This window comes from Caretta caretta, chromosome 14 (assembly GCF_965140235.1).
Source record: "Caretta caretta isolate rCarCar2 chromosome 14, rCarCar1.hap1, whole genome shotgun sequence".
Lineage (NCBI taxonomy): Eukaryota > Metazoa > Chordata > Testudines > Cheloniidae > Caretta > Caretta caretta.
This window is the reverse complement of record NC_134219.1, coordinates 29,780,453-29,800,576: the sequence shown is the minus strand read 5'-3', so window position 1 is coordinate 29,800,576 and position 20,124 is coordinate 29,780,453. Positions and strand designations below refer to the sequence as shown.

Here is a 20,124-nt window from a genome sequence, read left to right as displayed (position 1 = left end):
ATACCTGCACTAGCTTTAACCTAGCTAGCACGGCTAAAAATAGTAGTAAAGCCAGGTCAGCACAGACCCCAGCGTGGATTAACAACGCTAGTACATTGCTTGTAAAGCCCATGCTGCTGTGTCTTCATTTTTAGCCATGCGGGTGAGATTAAAGCCAGCATGGGTATGTCTAGTTGAGCTGCTGTCACACCTCTGGCTGCCATGGAGACATTCTATAGTGAGAGACATTTATAGTCTAAACAGACAAAGGCTGGGAGGGGAGAGAGAGGTGCAGCAACTCACCGCCCACAGAGCTAGGACTAGAACCCAGGAGAGCCCTGCCTGCCTGTCCTGTGCCTTTTGCACCACATCGTGCTGCCTTTCAAGAGTTGAGGGTTTCTGTTGTCAGCAGTGAGAGGCTCACTCATGCTCTCATTAACATTATGGGGAGGTTTTTGCCATTAATTTTGGTGAGAGTGAGATTGAGCACTATGGCTGTTTCTCTGCAAATACTTTTATTTTTGTGGTGGGGCTACTCAAGTGCTTAAAGTTAAGCAAGTGCATACATGTTTGCAAGATCAGGGTCTTTCTATTTGTGTGCTAGAATACTACCCTCTATCACCTGGTTTAAGCTTACAAAGGAAACAAAAGATTCAGAGTAGCAGCCGTGTTAGTCTGTATTCGCAAAAAGAAAAGGAGTACTTGTGGCACCTTAGAGACTAACCAATTTATTTGAGCATAAGCTTTCGTGAGCTACAGCTCACTTCATTGAATGCATTCAGTGGAAAATACAGTGGGGAGATTTATATACATGGAGAACATGAAACAATGGATGTTACCATACACACTGTAATGAGAGTGATCACTTAAGGTGAGCTATTACCAGCAGGAGAGCGGGGGGGGCGGGGAGGGGGGGCTTTTGTAGTGATAATCAAGGTGGGCCATTTCCAGCAGTTGACAAGAACGTCTGAGGAACAGTGTGTGTGGGGGAAATAAACATGGGGAAATAGTTTTACTTTGTGTAATGACCCATCCACTCCTAGTCTCTATTCAGGCCTAAGTTAATTGTATCCAGTTTGCAAATCAATTCCAATTCAGCAGTCTCTCGTGGGAGTTTATTTTTGAAGTTTTTTTGTTGAAGAATTGCAACTTTTAGGTCTGTAATCGAGTGACCAAAGAGATTGAAGTGTTCTCCAGCTGGTTTTTGAATGTTATAATTCTTGACGTCTGATCTGTGTCCATTTATTCTTTTACGTAGAGACTGTCCAGTTTGACCAATATACATGGCAGAGGGGCATTGCTGGCAAATGATGGCATATATCACATTGGTAGATGTGCAGGTGAACGAGCCTCTGACAGTGTGGCTGATGTGATTAGGCCTTATGATGGTGTCCCCTGAATAGATATGTGGACAGAGTTGGCAACGGGCTTTGTTGCAAGGATAGGTTCCTGGGTTAGTGGTTCTGTTGTGTGGTATGTAGTTGCTGATGAGTATTTGCTTCAGGCTGGGGGGCTGTCTGTAAGCAAGGACTGGCCTGTCTCCCAAGATCTGTGAGAGTGATGGGTCGTTCTTCAGGATAGGTTGTAGATCCTTGATGATGTGTTGGGGAGGTTTTAGTTGGGGGCTGAAGGTGATGGCTAGTGGCGTTCTGTTATTTTCTTTGTTGGGCTTGTCCTGTAGTAGGTGACTTCTGGGTACTCTTCTGGCTCTGTGAGACTGTTTCTTCACTTCAGCAGGTGGGTATTGTAGTTGTAAGAATGCTTGATAGAGATCTTGTAGGTGTTTACCTCTGACTGAGGAATTGGAACAAATGTGGTTGTATCGTAGAGCTTGGCTGTAGACAATGGATCATGTGGTGTGGTCTGGATGAAAGCTGGAGGCATGTAGATAGGAATAGCGGTCAGTAGGTTTCCGGTATAGGGTGATGTTTATGTGACCATCGCTTATTAGCACCATAGTGTCCAGGAAGTGGATCTCTTGTGTGGACTGGTCCAGGCTGAGGTTGATGGTGGGATGGAAATTGTTGAAATCATGGTGCAATTCCTTGCAACAAAGACCGTTGCCAACTGTGTCCACATATCTATTCAGGGGACACCATCCTTGGGCCTAATTACATCAGCCACACTATCAGAGGCTCGTTCACCTGCACATCTACCAATGTGATATATGCCATCATGTGCCAGCAATGCCCCTCTGCCATGTACATTGGTCAAACTGGACAGTCTCTACGTAAAAGAATAAATGGACACAGATAAGATGTCAAGAATTATAACATTCAAAAACCAGTTGGAGAACACTTCAATCTCTTTGGTCACTCGATTACAGACCTAAAAGTTGAAATTCTTTGACAAAAGAACTTCAAAAACAGACTCCAACGAGAGACTGGTGAATTGGAATTAATTTGCAAACTGGATACAATTAACTTAGGCTTGAATAGAGACTGGGAGTGGATGGGTCATTACACAAAGTAAAACTATTTCCCCATGCTTATTTCTCCCCCCCCACTGTTCCTCATACGTTCTTGTCAACTGCTGGAAATGGCCCACGTTGATTATCACTACAAAAGGTTCCCCCCCCGCTCTCCTGCTGGTAATAGCTCACCTTAAATGATCACTCTCGTTACAGTGTGTATGGTAACACCCATTGTTTCATGTTCTCTATGTATATAAATCTCCCCACTGTATTTTCCACTGAATGCATCTGATGAAGTGAGCTGTAGCTCTTGAAAGCTTATGCTCAAATAAATTTGTTAGTCTCTAAGGTGCCACAAGTACTCCTTTTCTTTTAAACAAAACAAAGGTATTTCTGTATGTAGCAGGATTCTTCCTTTATAGCTGACATGCCTGTGTTTGTAGAACCTCTGGAGCTGGGGTTCTCACCCTGGTTCGGTTGGCGTGTGTTTAACTCAGAAAGAGGACAGTCTCTTCATAGGAAAGGTTGCAACCACAGTCCCATTGCTAAGGGTGATTTTGATCCCTCTCGTAAATCAAAATTCCTTTTGCTTCCACATGATTTGAGTTAATTCTCCTTGGCACACGGTGCATTCCTGAAATATTTCATATGTACTTTCTGACAGGAAAAAACTAAAAATGGCTCCTTTAGAAAATTTTGGAAAGGGCTAAGGTTTGTTTGTGCCCAGCAAAATCACACAGCTCCACCAGAGCTGTCCAGAAAACGGCAGGAAAAAAGGGGAGAATTTCAGCAAATTGGAAGTTGTTCCTCATCCCATTCCATTCCACAATAGTTCCATATTTCATTTTCGCAATTTCCATTGGAATTTCCTACTTACAATACAAGCTGGTTGCAAACTTAACAATGAAGGGACTCTCGCCTCAGTGAAATGAGCCTTATTTTAGTCTCACTCTCTAACTTCACCTGGACTAAACCGATCCTTCTGGAATTTCATACAAGTGATCTTATGCCCAAGTAGAAAAATCTCTGGACAATCTGAGACAAAAATGGGAACTCATTGGGGCAATCTGATTCAGAAAATGAAGTGATCTCAGTCCTTCAACATTTTTCTACTCTTGATTTATCTCATCATATATGATTGGGCCAGACACAGCAATCACTGGATGAAATCCTCCATCCTATATTACGAGAGTTTAGACTAGATGATCACAACGGTCCCTTCTGGTGTTAAGCCCTGTGAATCCAAAATCACTGGGCATAGAAACTCCAGATGTGCTTTAATCAGTGCTTTTGGTGAGGAGTGGAGCTGCTAGCTAGTTTGGGTGGCAGGAATTTGGGGCTAGATTATGATACACTTACATTGAATGGTACCTTACTCCATGAGCGATCCCAGTGAAATTGTTATAGGATTCAGTACAGGGGTAATTGGGTGGAATTATACAGGAGATCATACTAGATGATTTAATGGGCCCTTCTGGCCTTAACATCTATGAATGTATGCGCAAGCAAACTGTGTGTTATAATATGGCTAAATGTAAGTGTATACATCTAGGAACAAAGAATGCAGGTCATACTTACAGGATGGGGGACTCAATCTTGGGAAGCAGTGATCTTGAAAAGGACTTGGAGGTCATGGTGGGTAATCAGCTGAACATGAGTTCCAAGTGTGAAGCTGTAGCCAAAAGGGCTAATGCAGTCCTTGGATGCATAAACAGGGGAATCTCAAGTAGAGTAGAGAGGTTATTTTACCTCTGTATTTGGCACTGGTGAAAACACCGCTGGAATACTGTGTCCAATTCTGGTGCCCACAATTCAAGAAGGATGTTGATAAATTGGAGAGGATTCAGAGAAGAGCCACAAGAATGGTCAAAGGATTAGAAAACCTGCCTGATAGTGATAGACTCAAGGAGCACAAGCTATTTAGCTTAACAAAGAGAAGGTTAAGGAGTGACTTGATCGGTCTATAAGTACCTACATGGGGAACATATTTAATAACGGGCTCTTCAGTGTAGCAGAGAAAGGTCTAACACGATCCAATGGATGGGAGATGAAGCTAGACAGATTCAGACTGGAAATAAGGCATATATTTTTAACTGTAAGAGTAATTAGCCATTGGAACAATTTACCAAGGATTGCAGTGGACTGTCCATCACTGACAATTTTTGAATCAAGATTGGGTATTTTTCTAAAAGGTCTGCTCTAGGAAGTATCTTGGGGAAGTTCTCTGGCCTGTGTTCTACAGGAGATGAACCTAGATTATCACAATGGTCCATTCTGGCCTTGGAATCTATGACTCTCTGATTTATTGGGCCATTCTGGTCTTGACTTCATAGATTCATAAATGTTAATGGGACTGTTCGCAGCATAAGGTGCTACTCAGTAAAGCTATGAGAATCTGGCCCTGTTTCTCAAAGGCTGCTGCAATGGACATTACGGGTCATGAGGCGGGTGGCTAGGTGAGGGGAAGCAGTGGGTGGGAGCTGCGGGGGAGGGAGGGTCTCAGGGGATGGGAGGGGGCAACGGGAGCAGTCTGGCAGAGCCGGCTCCTGATCTGTTCCGTTGTGTTGATGGGTATTTGAATATGTGACAGACCCTCTCCAATTCCCTTCTCCAAAGTTTCCTTTCCTAGACCCAGGGAGTTACTGGATTCTCTCGTTGTTCCAGCAGATGATGGGATGGTGAGTGAGAATGAGGAGGAGGATGCTCAGCAGGGAGGCCTTGAGAAGGTGGACACCCAGGGGACGATGCCGGGCAAGTCGAAGGGGAGTGCTCCCCAGAGCGCTGATGTGGGGAAGGCTGGCGAGGGCCCGCAGAAGGTGGAAGGGCAGCCAAGGAAACCTTCAGGCAAGAGGCAGGGAAAATCCGCTCACCGTGGCTTCAAGAAGTTCCACCAGAGGAGCCTGCTGGGGCACAGCCGGTGCCATGACTGCGGCAAGAGCCTGGGCTTCGGCTCGGGCTTCAACAAGCGCCCGCGGTTGCGCAGTGCCGAGAAGCCCTACAAGTGCAACGAGTGTGGCAAGTGCTTCCGGCTCAGCTCCACCCTCATCACCCACCAGCGCCGCCACGCCAGTGAGAAGCCCTACAAGTGCGCCGACTGCGGCAAGAGCTTCAGCGTGGGCTCAGCCTTCATCCAGCACCAGCGGGTCCACACTGGTGGCGTCAAGCCCTGCCAGTGCAACGTCTGCGGCAAAAGCTTCAGTGCCAGCACCAGCCTGGTCAAGCACCAGAAGCTGCACCTGGAGGAGAAGCCTTACAAGTGCGACGAGTGCGGCAAGGGCTTCAACTGGAACTCACACCTGGAGCGCCACCGGCGCATCCACACCGGCGAGAAGCCCTACACCTGCCCCGAGTGTGGGAAGAGCTTCAGTTGGAGCTCCCACTTGGACCGCCACCGTCGCACCCACCTGGGTGGGGAGAAGGCCTGCAAGTGCACTGATTGCGGTCGCTGCGTCGGCTCCAACGGCACCAAGCCCCAGCGTGGAGCAGGAGGAGCTGCCGCTGCCGAAAAACCCTACCAGTGCCCTGAATGTGGCAAGGGCTTCAACAAGAGCGCCACGTTGGCCAAGCACCGGCGTTCCCATGCGGGCGACAAGCCCTACAAGTGCGAGCAGTGCGGTAAGAGCTTCGGGCTGAGTGCCTCTCTGCTGCAGCACCAGCGGAGCCATGCAGCCGGCAAGCCCTACCAGTGCAGTGACTGCGGCAAGAGCTTCGCCTGGAGCTCCCACCTGGACCGGCACCGGCGCATCCACATGGGCGAGAAGCCCTACCGCTGTGAGGACTGCGGCAAGAGCTTCTCACAGAGCTCCCACCTGGAACGGCACCAGCGGGTGCACCTGGGCTCGGAGCAGCCCTGCCAGTGCACTGACTGCGGGAAGAGCTTCCTGGCCAGCGCCAAGCGGCGCCGCGTGCTGAGTGGGGAGCGTCCCTGCAAGTGCACTGACTGCGGGAAGAGCTTCCTGTGGGGCTCCCGCGCCAGGCCTGCCCCCGTGGCGGAGAGGACCCACAAGTGCACGGAGTGCGGGAAGAGCTTCACCTACCGGGCAGAGAACGTCAAGCACCAGGGCACGCAGACGGGCGAGAAGCCCTACACCTGCCCCGAGTGCGGCAAGAGCTTTGGGCAGAACTCGGCCCTGGTGAAGCACCGGCGCATGCACACCGGCGAGAAGCCCTACAAGTGCGGGGACTGCGGGAAGAGCTTCAGCGTCCGCTCCAACCTCATCAAGCACCAGCGCACCCACCTGGGCGAGAAGCCCTACAAGTGCCCCGACTGCGGGAAGGGTTTCATCCAGAAGTCGGACCTGACCAAGCACCGGCGCATGCACACCGGGGAGAAGCCCTACAAGTGCAACGTCTGCGGGAAGTGCTTCAGCGTCAGCTCCAACCTCATCAAGCACCAGCGCATCCACCTGGGCGAGAAGCCCTACCAGTGCTCCGAGTGCGGCAAGAGCTTCATCCAGCGCTCAGAGCTCACCATCCACCAGCGCGTGCACACCGGCGAGAAGCCCTACAAGTGCCCCGAGTGCGGGAAGTGCTTCAGCCGCAGCTCCCACCTCAACCGGCACCAGCGCACCCACGCCGGCGACAAGCCCTCACTGCTCTCCGCCTCCAAGAACTCCGTCGCTGCCGCTGCCAGCAACCCCCTGCAGGCCTCCTCCGCCTTCTCCTCTGCCTCCTTCTCGTCCCCACTGGGCACCTCCTCCACCCCCCTCCCCGCCCTGCCCTCTTTCCCTTCCTCTCCCTCGCCCATCTCCATCCCCGCCCTCTCCAACAACCCGCTGGATCTGCCCTGGGCCCTGTCCTTCCCATCCCGCGCCTTCCCCCACCCTTCCTTCCCCTCGCCTGCTCCGTCCGGGGCCCCGGCCCCGTCACTAATAAACTAACCGCCCCCCGCAGCCTCTCCGTTCCCCGTTGCTCCCCCTAATTCTCGCCTGCCTCCCTCTTCACCTCCTCCCTATCTGCCCCCTCTGCCCTGCCTTTTGCTACCCCTCTCACTCTGCCTGCTGCCTGGGCTGTGCAGTTGGCTTCCTACTCTTTCCTCCTTCCCCATTCCTTCTCGTCCTTCGAAATTCACACCATCCACCTCTTCTCTCCCCTCTCCTTGCCCTTCACATGCCTGGCTCCTCCGTTCTTGGTGCCTCCAGCTTCCGTGCTGGTGACCTATCCAACATGACTGCATCTTGCTTCCTGTCCCCAACATCCTCATCTGACTCGCAGCACTGGATCAGTTTCCTTGACTCTCTTTTGACCTGGTCCTCGCCACACCCTGTTCCCTTTCTGGCCCCTCTTGGGCTCTGAATTCTTATTCCCCAGTAATCAAGTTACCTCTTTCCATACAGCCTTCTTCCTGCATACTGCCTACCCAGCTTGATGTTCCTCCCATGATCTCCTGTCTATGCCTTCCTTGATGTTCTCAGCCCCTTTCTCATCTCGCTACAAATTCACACTGGGAGGTGTGAGATTCATTATTTACAATCCATTAGCCATGGAATCCCTCGCACGTCCAACCTTTCTTGTCTATATCACCACACCCTGGCTTATACTTCTATTCCAACTCCCTTGCTGCAGGGGGACTCTGGAGAATATCCTATGATGATGCATATTTCCTCCACTGAAGGTTAATACTTATTCTCTTCTACTATCTTCCTTGCCTAACTCTGCCCATCACCCATCCCTCAGTCTAGGTACCGTCCAGTGCTGCTTCTCCCTGATGATAGCCTAGAGCTAGGTGAACAACTGAGAAAGTGATTTGTGAATATGTTTGTGTTCAAATGGGCTAAATTCTATTTTGCTCCCTTTTGTGGGATCATATTATTCTATGTTACTGTTATTCACAAGTTGAGCTGTTCAGTGTTTTTGAGGGGTTTTTTAAAGAAAATATTTTTTGACAAAACATGTCCTTTTTCAAAAATGAACATTTTTGCAAAATCATTTGGGTTTTTGTTTTTTTCAAATTTTTCAATTTTGTTTTTTACAGAAATGTTGCAAATATTTTAGACTCTTGTTCTTTGATGTGAGTTTTTTTTTCTTCACTTTTTCACATTTTCGGTTTCCATTTTGTTTTATTTCCATTGCCAATTTTGACTGGTGGGCTTAGTAAAATGCTGGTAATTATTCAAAATCAAAAAAAATCTTTCATTGTCAAAAAATTTTCATTTCAGATTCAAACATTCCATTTTCTAAAATTATGATTTTCAAAAATGAAGACTAATCTATAAAAAAATTCTGAAAATTTAGAAAAAATGAAAATGATCAATAACTGTTTTTAAAAGCAAAAGAACAAAAATACTTTTGAAATGTTCACAGTTAAAAAAAAAGTTTCAGCCAATTTTATTAATTGGAGGTGCCTACAACTTATTTGTGAAAATGTTCACAAATCCAGAACTTTTCCACAAATTTTCATATTCATATGTGTGTGTTCGAAAATATTCACTGGAAAGTGTGATATCCTTTTTTACAAAAGTTTCACTCATCCAATCAGGAAGCAGAAACAATACCAAGTGACTTAGGTGACCAATGGCACAAAAGACACACATAAAAGTAGTGTATAGTCAAATTAGGCAACTGGCAAACAATCCATAGAATATAAATTGTTCACGTAGGTTATTCTGCTGATATTTACAAATCATTGGCCCTGGTGTTCAGCTAGTCTTTGTTGGGGTAAATAATGGAGCGGTATCAGTTTATGACAGCTCAAGAACTGGCTCCATAAATCTATTGGTAGGAATCAGGACTGGTTTGTGAACAACCAATTCACAGAAGAAAGCTAAAATCAAAACAAATATTATTCACAATGAAAAAATTCTACCAGCTACATTGAAAGCCTCTTGACCTGCCTCTGCTTTCAGTCCTGATCAATATTCCAACTGCCTTCTCCTCTCTCTCTCTCTCTCTCTCTCTCTCTCCATCCAGAACTTTGCTAAGTACTTCAGATAAGGGAAAGAAATCAGTGCCATCTGGTAGGAGTCCTCTGTCCCCCACCCATGCTGCCCCAATTCTCTTCTGAACCCCAGTTCCATTTGCTCATCCTTTGATCTGTCCCCATCTCCTTTCAGTTCTTGATTTCTCTTTCTCTAGCTCTCTCCTGGACTGGTCTATACTAAAAAGTTTGATCGATCCAGCTATATTGCTCAAGAGTGTGAAAAATCCGCACTCTGGAGCGACGTAGTTAAGCTGACCTAACCCCCAGTGTAGACAGCACTAGGTTGATGGAAGAATTCTTCAATCGACCTAGCTACCATCTCTCAGGGAGGTGGATTGCCTACCCTGATGGGAGAACCCCTTCCGTCAGCGCAGGTGGTGTCTACACTGAAGTGGTATAGCTGCACTGCTGTAGCATTTCAAGTGTAGAGAATCCCTCCGTATTCCTTCCATCGGCTTTCCAGCATTCACTCCAGCGCAGCAGGATCCCAGCTCCCTGACTTCCCTCCCGCTCTGTCCTTAGCCTGTTTTCTCTGCCTCTGTTGGCAATTCCACTGTCCTCCTGTCTGCCTAGAGTCACCCCCTCAGAATTATCGCAGACTCCAATCTCTCCATTCCCTTCTACCCCATCCTGGCTGTCTTCAGCTCCCAACAGTTCTTCCTCTTACAGCACCTTCCTTTCTTTCCCACTGCTCCCTGGCCCAGTCTCAACATGACCACTGCACCCTACTGCCTTCCAGCCTCCTTGCTTCCCACTTCACATCCCTTCAGTCCACGCTGACCATCTTCCTCGCTCTCTGCTCCAACTATACCACCCGCCTCCCAGATTCCAATCCTTGCTTCTTCCTGCAGCAGTATTGTAGCCCTCGCATCTGATCCCACAGACTGTCCCATTTCAGCATTGATTTCATTGGGACTCAAGCGCTTTGCTGAGCTAGGTCCCTCATCCTCCCCTCCAAGGCTGCATGAGGCTGCTCCAGCCTGCATCTCGGATCTTATCTCCTCCTACACCCCACTCCCTCGTTCCATCTTCCTGCCTACATCCCCCTGCCTAATCGTGCCCACTGTGGCCTTCAGCTGTTGGGCCAGAGCCTGAGTTAGTGCAAATCTGCATCAATGGGGCAAACACCAGGTTATGCTAGCTGAGAGGCCATATCCCATTTTCTCCATTGTGTTCCTTATTGGAAGGTGTAATAGGGAGGGAACAGAGGAGCGTATCCGGGCATTGGATAAAAGTTAAACAAGAAAGTAGGAAAGGGTTAAAGCCCCCATCCTGCAACATATAAGCACATGCTTAATTGATACAGTCCCATTGAAATCAGCAGAGTGATTCTCAGTGCATAAAGCTAAGCATGAGCATCAGTGTTTGCAGGCTGAGGGCCTAAATGAATAAACCCAATAATCGTAATAATTCAAGAAAAATGCAAAGAGTTAAAAGATGTTTCTGGAAAACCAGTGGAAAAGGATAGGGTTAACCACAACTGAAAAATGCTAAAGAGTTTAAAAGAAAATCAGAAAAGAAGAAAACAAAAAAGGGTTAAAGAAAAAAAAACCTAAAAAATAGAAAATAAGAAAGGTTAAAGTTTTAAAAAAGAAAATAGGGAAGAGTTGAAAAATATATATACAACTGTAAATGGTTAAAATTAAAAGAAATTAGGAAAGGATTAAATGTTAAAGAAAGGAATTGGAAGGGGTTAAACAATTAAAAGTAACTGAAAGGTTTAAAATAGAAATAAAAACCAGAATTGGACGGTATTAAAAATGAAATTTGAAATGTTTGAGTCTAAGAAAATAGATTTTAAAAAATGAAAAAAAAAAAAAAAAGAGGAAACTGTAAAAGGTTAAAAAGTTATAAAAAATAGGAAAGGCTTTGTTGGGTTTAGCGTGTGGGTGCTGGTGGCCTGTGATGTACAGGAGGTCAGACTAGATTATTCAGTCATCCTTTCTAGCCTTAAACTCTGATTACGTACAACAAGAAGAGGAAAATTAAAGAAAACGTGTATTAAATAGAAACAAGGCAATGGTTCAAGATAAAAACAGAGAAAGGAATAAAAAATTTTAAAACTAATAGAGAATATTTTAGGCAATGGTTCGAATCATATAAAAGCAACTGAAACAAAACAATAGACAATGTGGAAAGGAGGAAACAATAAATGAGAGGAATCAGGCGCGCAGCTGATGATCCGAAAGGCATGGAGGCATTGGTGTCTAGTGAAACCTATGGCCACTGCAGATGCTGATATAGCCCGAACCCTGTAAACGCTCATACACATGGGGTGAAATTCATCCCTGATATGGGGTCACTGAGCTCTGCAACCCTGCAGGCATGCAAGTTGTAACGTGAGGCCCCTGGATGAGATGTCAGCAGCTGGAACCCTGAGCCTCTGGTTCTCAAAGCATGAGCTGAAAGCTGTGCTGCCAGAGCTAAAAGAATTGGCTTTGATAGCTGAACAGAAGGCTGCAGCAGCTCCTACATCTGTATGTGATCCACCTCTAGAGCGGGACAGAAAACCACATTGAGTAAGCTGGTGTCCCTGATCTCTTTGTGGGAAGGCACACTGGAGTTAGTGCAAAGGGGCTGCCTGCTGCTCTAGCACAGAGGTTGGAGTAGCAGCTCCAAGGGACCTGAGCAACAGCCAGGGGTGGGTGTGGATGGAGTCTGGATATCTGGAGAGAGACTGTAAACTTTACTCACCTGGGTCACCCCGTTAAGCTGACTGGGACCGTGAACAGAGTTGCTTGTGTGTGTGAGTGTTTGCAGGATCAGGGTATGACTGCTGACTGCCTTTCTCCCATCTGGTGGAGCTATTTACACCTGTACAAATGTGGGTGTTAAATATTGGGAATTACCCACTGGAGTCCTGGGGGCGGGTTCCCCTCTCGCTCACCCTGGTGTAAATCAGATGTAACCCCACTGAAGTTACACTGATGTAAAACTGATGCATCAGAGCTGAGGATCAAGCCCAGTGACTCCCACGGGACTACTCATGTAATTAGTGCTGGCAGAATAAGCACCTGGGGAACCCCATACACAGGCAGCTGCTCTCATGCAGATCTTTACTGGCATTCATAGTCAGTGTGGGAGTAATAAAGTTTTAGGGACAGATCCTCAGCTGCTGGAACCTGGCAGAGCAGCATTGACTTAACGGGAGCTATGCGAATTAAACCAGCTGAGGAACTGGCTGAGGAAACTGTTTGCAGGTTCATAGAAGTTCTGGGGGAAGAGACCTGGCCGCCTAGCTCAATTTCAGAGCATGTTGGGCCAGACCTGAAGTGATCCTGAGCACCTGCAATGATACCATCGCGATGGGTGCCAGATAAAACCCTGCAGATACACTGGTGCTTGGCAGCTCCCCCTGGATTTGGCCCAGCGTTCTGTCATGATGCTGGGAATGGATGCTACGGCAGGAACACCTCCCCATGCTGGTGGAGCAGGGTCCTGCCCTCTCTTCTTTTTCAGATCCCTGCGAAGTGCAGCTGTGCTATTCCGCTACCTGCAAAAGCTTGACTTATTAACTTGTTAATAACAAACGCTGCTATGCTCTGTGACACTCCAGTTAGTAGTCAAGCAGGAGGTACTGGCTCCAAGGCCTGCCAGAGGTCCAAGCACCTGTAATTATACCACCGTGATGGGTGCTAGAAGAAACCCTGCAGATACACTGGTGCTTGGCAGCTCCCCCTGGATTTGTCCCAGCGTTCTGTCATGATGCTGGGAATGGATGCTACAGTGGGAACACCTCCCCATGCTGGTGGAGCAGGGTCCTGCCCTCTCTTCTTCTTCAGATCCCTGCGAAGTGCAGCTGTGCTATTCCGCTACCTGCAAAAACTTGACTTATTTACTTGTTAATAACAAACGCTGCCCTGCTCTGTTACGCTCCAGTGACTAGTCAAGCGGGGAGATACTGGACCCAAGGCCTGCCAGAGGTCCAAGCACCAGTTTGTTCGTGGACCTCTGGCAAGCTCTGGGCTCAGGGCCAAATTTCCCTCTTTCTCTGCTTCCTGTGTCTGAGCTGCTGTCTTCTCTTTGTCTCTTAGGTTGTAAGCTCCTTAAAGCAGGGACCGTGTCTTTTTCTGTGTTCTGTGGGGCAAGAGCACATGCTAGCCGCTTGATGTAGAACAAACAGAGACTGTAAGTGCCCTGACTGTGGTGGTGGTGGAGGAGAAGTTTATGGCCTATCAGATACCATGCAGGAGAGAGAACCATTATAAATGCCCAGCTGTGGCCGGAGCTCAGGGCTTGCGTCACATCAGAGGATCCGCTCTGGAGAGACACCCTTATAAGTGACCTGACTGAAGGGGAAAGCTTGGGTGAGAACTCACTCCTTGTTATGCACCAGAGACTCTGCACTGGAGAGAGACCCTATAGATGCCCTGGTGAGGGCTGGCTGCAGTGCATATCAGAGGCATAAGTACCCAGCTGTCTGTCTCTGGATTCAGGGGGCATCAGCAGGTGATCCTCTGACTCCACCCAGCCTAGCAGACCTCAGGTGGGTGAAAGAGAGAGAACCATCCTCCTGTAGCTTCCTGCCCCTGGCTGAAGATCCCCTCCCCATGCCCTGCGGTCCACACTACTCCCACTGCTGGGTCCAGCAGAAGAGGAACGGAGAACCCCAGCCCTCGCTATGTCTCCCTCATCTTCGAGCCTGGGAACAGGGATGTCGGGCATATCACACCTTCCCAAGAGCACCTGAGACCCAGTGGCCTTCTGTCTCTTAACATGTCCATTGCCTGGATCTGTTTCTGGGAAGACGGTGAGGAAGTGGACGTGTCTTCATAACCCCTTTTCTTCCAAATTCTTCCAGGACGTCTGGTGGGTCTCCTCCTAAAGGGTAGCCCCTGGCTCTTTTGAGAGAAATGGATGGGGACTGAGGTTGAAGGGAGCTCCGTGTGTGTGTGGAGGGGGGTGGGAGGTCGAGTGTTTGAGGATGGGGGGATGAGAACCAGAGTGGGAGGCAGCTTTGGGATGGATAGAAATGGGATTGAATGTTTGGTAATGCGGGGATGGGAACTAGAGAGGGAGGGAGCTCTGGTTGTGGAGGATCAAATGTTGGGAGGTTACAGAATGAGGGGGAAGGGGCAGGATTGGAGAAATGCTGCCCCTATATCATTCTCCCTCTCTGCCCCCAACCCTGCCTCCCTCCACTTCCCCATGCACAGTTTCTTCCCTTCTGTCCCATCTCCTGCTCAGACTTGACTTGGGGAGTTTCCCTGTAGCAGTGACTCAAACAAGATAAAGGGAGAAACTCTTAAATCATCGGTTCATGGGACCTACTGGGCCCAACCTATCCAGCAGGGGAAATAAGGGAGTCAGAGGAGAGAAGATGGGGGGGATGGAGGAAATAGGTGTGAGTAACACTCATGAGCGTGGGATGAGAGATTCTATTCATGGAAGAATCCTTATTGCAGCATGTGATTAACCTGTGGAACCTGCGGCTGCAGGAAATTACTGGGGCACACAGCTCCACAAAGACCTCTCCTAGCTCCAGAGTGTAGGCTGGGGCTCTGCATTGTAATAACTGCATGACAGAGAGCTCAGTGCCTCCTCGCAGGTGGACCTGCCTTGGACCAGCTCCAAGTAAAAGGACAATCTCCCTGAGGGACAGAGACACAAATGTATCTGGTCCTGATCCTACCCCAGGCCCCACCTCTTCCAGGTGAAGGTCTTTGTATTATTCAAGAAGGAATCTGGGGAGATGATCCCCCTGGTCAGGCCTGAACCCTTCCTGACCCACATTGCTGAGGCCAGAGGGAGAAGAAGACCTTGACATTCAGCTGGGCATCTTCCATCCCATCTGCCACAGAGTGCTGGGTGGGGATGACAGAGACTTAACCAGAGAATGACTCTCCGCTGCACTCATACCCAGAGGGGATAAAAGCCTCAGCTAGGATCAGAGATGCTGAAACCTGCCCCCTGCCTGTGAGAGTGGCTGCCAGCCGACAAGAAGTTAATGCTAAAATATTAGATGGTAATTACTTAACTACAGTTTAACTGAGATTTATATATTTTCTTGTATCTGCTCATTTGCTTTTGTAACTGGCGCCCACTGTCTCTCTGATTGCCTGTACTTTCTGATCAGCTTGGAAATGTTTTACTGCTTGTGAACAGCAACGTGCCCATTTGTTTTTTTGAAATGCAATGTACTGGATTGAAATTTTTGTGCATTGAGTTGTCACGATGGCTCCGTTTTTATTTTATTTTATTTTATTCTCTTTCTTTCAATGAGTAGTAATAAATTAGAACTTAGTTATCCCAACAGCATAGCATCTCGAGTCCTTTCGTGGGAAAGACCAGGAGAAACTGGCCTTTACCAAAGTGACATGGAGCTTTCCAAAAAGTCTCTTGAAGATGATCATTCCATTTGAATTAGGGGAAAGAGAAGTTAATGGCTGGGATTGAGGAGCCCAACATTCAATAGGATTTAGGCACTGAAATCCCAGCCAAAATTGGGAAAAATCAGTTAGCAGTACTGCCAACTGGATGTGTTAAAAAACCAGCAGTCAGGCCTCAAAAAATTATCATGTGTTTTACAAAACAATAAATCTTATTACTATGAATTGCTTTGTTATGGTAGTGCCTAGGAGCTGTAGTCATGGGGCTGGACTCCATTGTGCCAGGTACTGCACATATTTATTGCTATTTATTTGGTATATTATGGTAGGTCTTAGGAGCCCCAGTCAAGGACCAGGACCCCATAGTGTTAGGCGCTGTACAAACCTTGGGTTCTTTCTCATTGTATCCTGGTTTCTGAAGCTTGTAGATGCCCTGGGTTCGCATTTCAGGCTTTTCTCTGTAACCAGGAGGGCTAGAAACTTGGTGGGGGTGGGGATAATGAAAGCTGAGATTCTCACATAATCACGTGATTCCAGCAGCTGCTTTGTGGCCCATGTTATGTGGGAGGTCACACTACATGATCCCTTCTGGTCTTACAATCTAAGAGTCACTGTAGTATCTGAGCGCCTCCCAAATAGTCATGGATTTATGCTCACAGCATCCCTGAGAGGCAGGGAATCATTGTCTTCATTCCACACAGACCCAGAGAGATTAAGGTCAAGATTTTGCAAAGTGATCTAGCAAACAGGAGCTATCAGGGGAGTTTGGCGAGGGAGTTCTCTGGGTGAAGGAGCAGTGACTGTGTGACCCCCTTGGGGTGAGTATGTTGGTTGTTAGTTTGACTGTTGTGCGCTTGCTTGCTACCCATTTTTTGGCTTGATTGTAGTTTATAGTGAGGACTGTGTGCGGAGCTAAGCGGCCAGTGGCTGGGCTAGGCTGAGAGTTTGCTACTGAGGATCTAGCATGGTATCCCTAATCCATTTAGGATTCCTTGACAAGGGTTCAGGGATAACTCAGGGAGAAAGAGGTTTAAAAAAACAGCTCCTAAGTGGCAAGAGGAGCTAGCAAACAGGGGCGTTTTGTGAGGGAGTTGGGCGAGGGAGAGGCAGGTACACTTAACAAACATACCCTAACCATAGGATAATAATCCCCATCAACAAAACAAAAACAAAAACAAAGCAAACAAAAACCCCTGCAAGAATAAAAGTGATGCAGGCAGAAGTCCAGCAGCAGAGCGGGGGCTATCCAATTTATTGTCCTGAGTGCAACATGTAAGATGCTCTGCCTTGTGAGCAGGTGGTGTATGTGTGCATTCAGTGCAAGCAATTCATGGCCCTCAAAGACCAAGTATGGGCTCGAGGCCGGAGTGGCTGAACTGGAGGAGCCAAGGGTGATAGAGAAGTACATTGATGAAACTTTCCGGATGCAGTACAGTGGTTCCCACCCCCAGTCTGACAGTTGCTGCGATGTTGAGGAGAACGAAGGTCTTGGAGAAGGAGAACACCAAGCTTGAGCGGAGGAAAATGAACCTATAGTTGGGACCCCCCTTCCAGATGATGTCATGGTACCCTCTCACAGTGAGTTTTTAGGAAGAGACAGGTAATAGTAATGGGGGATTTGGTTATTAGAAATATATATAGCTGAGTTCAGGGGTGAAAGTAATAATAATAATAATATTATTATTATTAAAAATAAACACCAGTACAGGGGCCTGACATCAGGCGGAAGGGGTGGGGCTGGGGGTCGGCCTTCCCCAGCCAGCCCATCCGCGCTGCCTGGCCTGCGCTGCGTGGGGCTCCGGCGGTGATTTAAAAGGGCCCGTGGCTCTGGTTGCAGCGGTGGCAGCCGGGAGCCCTGGGTCAGCTGCCTGTTTTGCCCCTACCGGCAGGGCTGCCGACAGGGGTGGGCAAAAGGGGCAGTGACACGCGGCAGCGCTTTAACATCAGCTGCATGGGGCCAGTACCAGCTTCTTACCAGCACGCTGTACCAGCCTGCTTTCACCCCTGGCTGAGTTTGTAATGACCAGGAGAACTGCATGGTGATTTCTTTGCTGGGTGCGAAGGGTGCAGACCTTTTGAGACATCTAGACAGACTTATGTGCAGTGCTGGGGAGGAGCCAGTGGTTGTGGTACATGTAGGTACCAATGACATTGGGAAAGATAGGATAGATGCCCTGTAGGCCAGATTTAGGCTGGTACGTAAGAGATTAAAGTCCAGGACCTCCATGTAGCATTCTCATTCCAGTTCCATGAGCAGGGCCAGTTAGACAGCAGAACTGCTGAATCTCAATGTATGGTTGAGACAATGGTATTGAGAAGAGGACTGGTGAGCCTTTTGGGAAAGGAGGAGCCTAGACAGGAAGTGTGGGCTTCACCTAAACCAAAACCAAACCAGATTGCTGGCACAGGTGGTGTTTTGATTGACCATTCCAGTCAGGGGTAGGGCCCCAGGCACACACAAACACATACTGGAGATGAATGCATGGCTGCATGGATGGTATTGCCAGAAGGGCTTCAGATTCCTCGACCGTTGGATGCTGTTCCGAAAAGAAGGACGGCTGAGCAGTGACGGAGTTCTTCTATCAAGGAAGGGGAAGAGTATCTTCACATACAGACTGGCTAACCTAGCTGTAAACTGGGTTTGATGGGTGCAGGAGACAAAAGCCCGCACGTAAGTCTAGAACATGGAGACCTAAGTGAAAATATAAAATCTGGGGGGAACATGGGCAATCACAGCAGGGATAAAGGAGAGACAAGGCAAGATAGAGGGGAAATCTAATGAACATCTTAGATGTCTGTGTACTAATGCAAGAAGTATGGAGAATGAACAGGAAGAACTAGAAATACTAGTGAAGAATCATATTTAGGACATAATTGGCATCACAGATGATAATTTACGACTAGAATATTGGTATAGAAGGGTACAGCTTGTTCAGGAAGTCTACTCTAACCAGGAAGAAGAGGTGGATGAGGCTTTTTTTAAACTAGCAAAATAATCCAAAGCACAAGAGTTGGTGGTGATGGGGGATTTCAGCTACCCAGACATCTGTTGAGAAAATAATACAGCAGAGCACAGATTATCCAGCCAGTTCTTGGAATGCATTGGAGACAACTTTTTTTATTCCAGAAGGTGGAGAAACCAACTAAGGGAGAGGCTGTTCTAGATTTGATTCTGACAAAGGAGAAAATGGTTGAGAATTTAAAGGTGGAAGGCAGCTTGGGTGAAAGTGATCATGAAATGATAGAGTTCATGATTCTAAGGGTATGTCTACACTACGGAATAAGGTCGAATTTATAGAAGTCAGTTTTTTAGAAATCGGTTTTATATATTCGAGTGTGTGTGTCCCCACAGAAAATGCTCTAAGTGCATTAAGTGCATTAACTCGGCGGAGCGCTTCCACAGTACCGAGGCTAGAGTCGACTTCCGGAGCGTTGCACTGTGGGTAGCTATCCCACAGTTCCTGCAGTCTCCGCTGCCCATTGGAATTCTGGGTTGAGATCCCAATGCCTGATGGGGCTAAAACATTGTCGCGGGTGGTTCTGGGTACATATCGTCAGGCCCCCGTTCCCTCCCTCCCTCCGTGAAAGCAAGGGCAGACAATCATTTCGCGCCTTTTTTCCTGAGTTACCTGTGCAGACGCCATACCACTGCAAGCATGGAGCCCGCTGAGGTAACCGTCACCCTATGTCTCTTGGGTGCTGGCAGACGCGGTACGGCATTGCTACACAGTAGCAGCAACCCCTTGCCTTGTGGCAGCAGACGGTACAGTACGACTGGTAGCCGTCATCGTCATGTCCGAGGTGCTCCTGGCCACGTCGGCTGGGAGCGCCTGGGCAGACATGGGCGCAGGGACTAAATTTGGAGTGACTTGACCAGGTCATTCTCTTTAGTCCTGCCTGCAGTCAGTCCTATTGAACCGTCTTATGGTGAGCGGGCAGGCGATACGGACTGCTAGCAGTCGTACTGTACCATCTTCTGCCGAGCAGCCATGAGATGTGGATGGCATGCAGTCCTTCTGCACCGTCTGCTGCCAGCCAAAGATGTAAAAGATAGATGGAGTGGGTCAAAACAAGAAATAGACCAGATTTGTTTTGTACTCATTTGCCTCTTCCCCTGTCTAGGGGACTCATTCCTCTAGGTCACACTGCAGTCACTCACAGAGAAGGTGCAGCGAGGTAAATCTAGGCATGTATCAGTCAGAGGCCAGGCTAACCTCCTTGTTCCAATAAGGACAATAACTTAGGTGCACCATTTCTTATTGGAACCCTCCGTGAAGTCCTGCCTGAAATACTCCTTGATGTACAGGCACCCCCTTTGTTGATTTTAGCTCCCTGAAGCCAACCCTGTAAGCCGTGTCGTCAGTCGCCCCTCCCTCCGTCAGAGCAACGGCAGACAATCGTTCTGCGCCTTTTTTCTGTGCGGACGCCATACCAAGGCAAGCATGGAGGCCGCTCAGCTCACTTTGGCAATTAGGAGCACATTA

At 48.1% G+C, this 20,124-nt stretch overlaps 1 protein-coding gene across 8 annotated transcripts in view; it reads left to right on the top strand.

Annotated features, from left to right (window-relative positions):
• Positions 1 to 15,564, top strand: part of LOC125621757 (uncharacterized) — a 48,544-nt gene extending 32,980 nt beyond the window's left edge. For 3 of the 8 annotated variants that reach the window (XM_048819003.2, XM_048819002.2, XM_048819001.2), the window contains exon 4: positions 5,009 to 15,564. In XM_048819003.2, the coding sequence (XP_048674960.1) occupies positions 5,009 to 7,272 (2,264 nt within the window). In that variant the 3' untranslated portion in view covers positions 7,273 to 15,564. The remainder of the gene's footprint in view (positions 1 to 5,008) is intronic. The other 5 variants (XM_075119413.1, XM_075119412.1, XM_048819005.2 and 2 more) reach the window with 2 other exon arrangements.
• Positions 15,565 to 20,124: the final 4,560 nt, after the last annotated feature.